Raw genomic sequence first — 5,466 nt, 5'->3', positions numbered from 1 at the left:
TTAGTATTTTTTCCCTAAAACCCATGGTAACAATTAAAATATTTTTAAAGAAATAACTCAAAGGGTGCAAGATTCAAGTCAAAATGCTGTGATTAATCCTTACTGTTTAATACCAAACTTTTCTGTTTATAAGGTCACTCATGATATACAGTACACAAACTTTGAGTTAACCAAATTTCCTTAGGTCATATATTTGCACAGCTATAGAAAAATGAAGAAAAATTAATAAATAAGTGTGATACAATACGATAGCCAACAGCAGAACCTGAGGTCAAAGTTGTTCCTACTCTTCCTCTCGACTCACTAAATCAGTGCCACGTGGAATGCTTACAATCCCTTGTCACAATCTCGAGCTTTCTTCATCCCATTGCCATCTCCTCAAATGCTCACTGCTCTAAGAATCCTACAGACTGAGGCTATAACTATTTTCCTCCTTTGCATTCTTCAGTCTTCGGTGAGTGAGATGTGTATGTATTTGATTAAACATTTTACAAACACACACAAAATCCACTACACCAAATTTATAATATTGATCTATAAAATTGGAGGAAAGGTGGCTTTCATACTTGAATCTTGCACCCTTTGAGTTATTTCTTTAAAAATATTTTAATTGTTACCATGGGTTTTAGAAAAATACTAAAAGGAAAATGCTCATCTTATTTTCTGTTTTGAATTAGTACATAACTTGTAGCAACATATCTGTCAGGCACTCACCAACATCAACAAAAGCTTAAAAAAAAAACTCAAAAGGAAAAAGAAGAAGAAGAAGAAGAAAAAAAAAAATACAAAAAATACAAAAGGAAGGTTCAAACTGCACTGTATTCTAATAACCAATGAAAATAAATATGTACATCTCTCACATTAGATTACATTACCTGACATTGAATTTTTGCCACCCAGCCATCAAAACAAAAACATTATACACATATAAATGGCTGTTCATACAGAATGGAACACACACACACACTCATACTTACTTGATTTTGAAATGGTAACCATTTCTATTATTCCACTATCATCAATAACATTATTCCCAATAAGAATTGTTATTACTATCCTTGTTATATTCTAAAATCATACTGTGATGGCAGATGAGAAAGCAAGAAAGACAGAGAAAAAAAAAGAAAAAGAAAAAAAAAAGATAGATTGGGGAAAATTTGAAAAATAAAAAAAACTAATTATATATATCATATGCACATGTAAATGAGTGTCTGTATATATATTTTTCATGTATTTATAAATGTGTATAAATATAAGAAGAAAAAGTGAGAGGAGAGTAAACAGACTGATGCCTTTCAATGGATTTGCAAAAAGCGCTGATGTATCATGTCTTGACCTGATTAGCCCATTGTCCATGTGCATGGACTATTCAGTGTCGTTTTGTCTTATTAATTTGTTGTAATACACAGATGACTCCACAAGGCTTAATCACCAAGGGGTCAAGTGATAAGCTAACTTGAGTTCACCTGTTTATCAGATTCCTTGAATATTTGAGAAAAACTACTTAAACATTTTATCAATGGTATTGTAGTTATTACTGTTAGAATAATAACAGTAATAATGATAGTAATCATAATGTTAGCGATGATAATGGTAGTAATAAAAATAAAAATTATCTTTTACTGAAAATTCAAAGAAAGGGATAAGCAGGTAAGCTCAGGTGGTCCTACTAATTCACATCTTGGTGACTAAAAACTTGGGGACCCATCTATGTATAGAGAGAATAAATAGAACAAAACTATTGTGGATAATGGAATCACGATTATCAATGGTTTACAACTATTTTTCTCCAAATTATGAGGTATTACAAGTAAAATAATGACCTTCTGATAAAAATTTACATAAGAAAGACTGTTCCTCACTGCATGTAAAAAATAATTATCACAAATTTGCCTCCTAACAAGGAGTAGTTTCATCAACTGTAATGACATTTAATAGCAATAATAATGTTAACAAACACTAATACTGAAAAAAATAAATTCATCAATGAATAATAATAACTTCAAAAACATATTTCACAGTATGTTAGCTGTCATTATTGTAACCAATATGCAATCCTCACTTTAAATCCAAATAAAGAATGAAACAAACCCCCTCTGTGAAAGCAACCATTATTCTGAAATGCTGTTCTGGTAAAAGGTGGAGCAATATACACTAACAATTTTCTTTTTTGCTCACTTTTTTTCTGTAGCAACAAATTCAAGATCTAAAACTATCAATATCAACCAAGAGAGAAGTGAGCTGCTCTTCCGAGTCATAGTGACTGCTGAGGTACAACAACCGAACGCTGTCATGGGTGAAACTTTCTACGATTGACTGCGACTCAAACAGCTTGACGGCATTGCGGATGGGATCAACACATATACTCTCGCCTGCAATAAAGAAGTCCACTTTGATGATGATATTTTTGTTGAAATATTCAAATATAAATGTAAAAGCAAAATTTCCTTTTTTTATCAATTCACACTTTGTCTAAGGAGGAAACTACTTACCATATCTTAACGAGCCTTTCTGTAGCAAGTCATTTATGTAGCTTTGTGTGTTTTGGATGAATTTCACATCAGGTACCTGTCTGCCAACCAGCATTTGCAAGTTACAAGCAGTGCAGTAATATGCATCCAACATTGGAGTGAGCATATACCTCCAAGCCCCAATAACCTCCAATATGGCAGTTGAAGGTGACACCTTATAACACTGAGAATAGGAGACATCCTCCTCATCAGAGTCTTCGATCCATCTCGAACCAGTTTTCTGTTGCAGGAATTGTGTTTGAAGAGAGATTAGATTAGCATCACTTCTAATAACTAGTACTATTAATCCAAAAGTACATATTTGCATGTGATTTCCACTGCATACTGTGCAGTGAATGTTAAACAGAACAAAAAGAAAAACAAATACACTTACCCCTGCATCTACCAGGAGACCCATAACCACTAAATTGTCCACTGTTTGATGGATTTTGGCTTCCAAACTTCCACATGGGGGTGTCAGAATAAATTCATGCTCCAAAAGCTTGGACAAGTGAGCTGCTCGTTTGACAAGCTGAAAAAAGCAAATGCTAGTCAAATATTATTCTTGTGTAAAAAATAATCACAAAAATAATCTTGAAAATAACAATCATAGTTGTGGACAGGTGGCAACATATTGATGACATGATTTTTTTGGGCCATATACAAGGCGTGTAAGGTGCCACTGCTAGTTTGGCTGTTTTGCCAAGGGGTACTAGTAGAGAGAAGGAAGAATTTACATAGTAGTAGATAGTTTAATTTTTCTTCATTACAAAAAAAAAAAAAAAAAAAATGTTTTGCCAAACCAAAAAAGTGGAGAAGTTGGACAGAAAAAAATGGTTGTGGAGCTACGCATAATAGTATCATCATTTGCTTATCTATTCTTAGAAACTCAATCTGTCTAAATATATATTCTAGTAAAAGTGTAACCACTTCACTCAATCAAATATATGAAAAAAGTTGATGCCTTTATTTAAAAAATGACAAGTAAACATCATTAATAAAAATCAATTGTGTGTGGTCATTCACAGGTATGTTAGAAGACAAAGGATGTTATATGAAAAAGCCGTCAGTGAGCAGGACCAGATTAAACAGGACAGCTTCCCAAATAGTGCACTTCAGTGAATAGTAATCAACAAATGCCATGCCTCTCACTTTCTGAGTGGGAAGATATATTGCTGACCAAAAGTTATACAGCTTAATACTAAAAAAAATATTACTTATTATAATGATCATGATGATAAAGATAATAATAGTCATATTAATAATATTAATGTATGTAATAATAATAACAGTAATATCACTAATTTAATAAAAATAATGATAATATGCTTTAAAATATCAACTGTATTCATCTTCATTTCAGTAAGCAAAAAAAAAAAAAAAAAAAAAAAAAAAACACACACACACACACACACACACACACACACACACACAGGAATTGTACAGATTCAGGGTGTCTGAAGTGACAGAAAGATTTGCCTTCTCTGAAAGAAAAGTTGCTGCAGAATCTGAAACTCACTCAACTCACTTTGTCTACCTTGTTGAGGTTAGACCATATATATGCATATAATTCAGGAAAAAAAGAAAAAACAATTGAAGAACCAACAAAAAGAAATGTGAAATCAACTAACTACTATGTGTACAATAGTATGATATTAAACTCACCTTTTCCCGGTCTATTAGTATGTCGGGCGAACACTCTCTGTAACTCCATAGATCACAGCTAAGCATTGACAACAGACTGGTTGCTGTAACAAAAAGGACTACCTGTTAGTCCCCTCAGATTTCAATCATGTCAAACTATGTAATACTTTTTTTAAAATGTTAAATTTCTGATGATGCCAAATCACCCCCCAAAAATATAGATTAGCTTTTTTTTTAACAAACTATGCTTGAGAGCAAAATCTGACCAAAAATGTATCTTCATAATGTCTGTCCTAAGTGAATTATTACGAAATGAAAGAAACACTTTCACTTTAAATGTTATTTCAGTAATGATGAAACTCTACTTAACCATATACAAAAGTTTTTAAGGATAAACATAATTCCAATCAATATTTACAAATCACATAAGCATAACAATCATCCCTCTCCATGTTACAAGATACTAATCTATTCCATCACACACTTTAATGTAGAGTTCAAATCATTTATCTTTTCATTTGGAATCTATGATGTGCAATTATCATCATCACTTTATCTAATAAAAAAAATCTAAGAACCTGGAAGTACTGACTAGTGAACCTCAATTTCACTTGTCAAAAAACAATCCACTCTGCCTATTCTGATTACATTTGCACATTCAGATGAAGAGGAAAGGATACAAAACAATCTTCTATGTATCTATTATTATGATTCTTTTCTTTGTGTTGTTTCCATCTATGTAAAAATAAAAATCTTTCTTTAAATATCTCAGTCAAATACATTTCCTTTATTCTTTTCTAGAATCCCATTTCATGCCTTCCCAGAGCTTTTGAAACTCATGCAATGAACTGGCAATGTCATATGGGTTAGGCAATCAAGTGCAATCAACATAAGTCGTCTATCAAAAAAGATGATGGAAGAAATTACTTCACACTCACCAACAATGGCATCAAGGGCAAAAACTGGAGAAAGAGCACTGGCATAGTAACTGAGTTCAATTATATTTGGCAGGAGTGTTATTGGCTTAATCACAACCTCTGTTCCATCAGTAGACTTTGATTCCTCTACTCTGACAAGACCTGCTCCTAATAATCTCACCTGCAAGAAAAAAATAATACTGTATTCTTGTTATGATAAGCAAGATTATTTTGTCAGTTGAAATGAGGCAACAAACTGAAATGATACAAACTAATTTCAGTAAAATGAAAAAGTTACACTTACAGCATGCTTAACAACATCTTTTGAATTGCCTGAGAATCCAGTGTCACGCTCCTTTGTCTTTAGGGATTCTCGCAAAGCATCTAGGGCCTTA

General features: G+C 32.5%; 1 protein-coding gene across 1 annotated transcript in view; it reads right to left on the bottom strand.

Annotated features, from left to right (window-relative positions):
• Positions 1 to 642: 642 nt before the first annotated feature.
• Positions 643 to 5,466, bottom strand: part of mino (glycerol-3-phosphate acyltransferase mino) — a 7,203-nt gene continuing 2,379 nt past the window's right edge. The window contains exons 5-10 of the mRNA XM_086537167.1: positions 5,376 to 5,466; positions 5,093 to 5,252; positions 4,176 to 4,258; positions 2,905 to 3,042; positions 2,493 to 2,751; positions 643 to 2,372 (exon numbers count right to left, since the gene is read on the bottom strand). The exon at positions 5,376 to 5,466 is cut by the window's right edge and continues 94 nt beyond it. Of these exons, the coding sequence (XP_086393293.1) occupies positions 2,200 to 2,372; positions 2,493 to 2,751; positions 2,905 to 3,042; positions 4,176 to 4,258; positions 5,093 to 5,252; positions 5,376 to 5,466 (904 nt within the window). The 3' untranslated portion in view covers positions 643 to 2,199. The remainder of the gene's footprint in view (positions 2,373 to 2,492; positions 2,752 to 2,904; positions 3,043 to 4,175; positions 4,259 to 5,092; positions 5,253 to 5,375) is intronic.

The sequence above is a fragment of the Penaeus japonicus genome, unplaced genomic scaffold (assembly GCF_977035675.1).
Source record: "Penaeus japonicus unplaced genomic scaffold, GWHDUDI00000001_assembly GWHDUDI00000005, whole genome shotgun sequence".
In the NCBI taxonomy this organism is placed as follows: Eukaryota; Metazoa; Arthropoda; class Malacostraca; order Decapoda; family Penaeidae; genus Penaeus; species Penaeus japonicus.
Note: the sequence above shows the minus strand (reverse complement) of the source record. Positions and strands in the feature narration are given on the sequence as shown.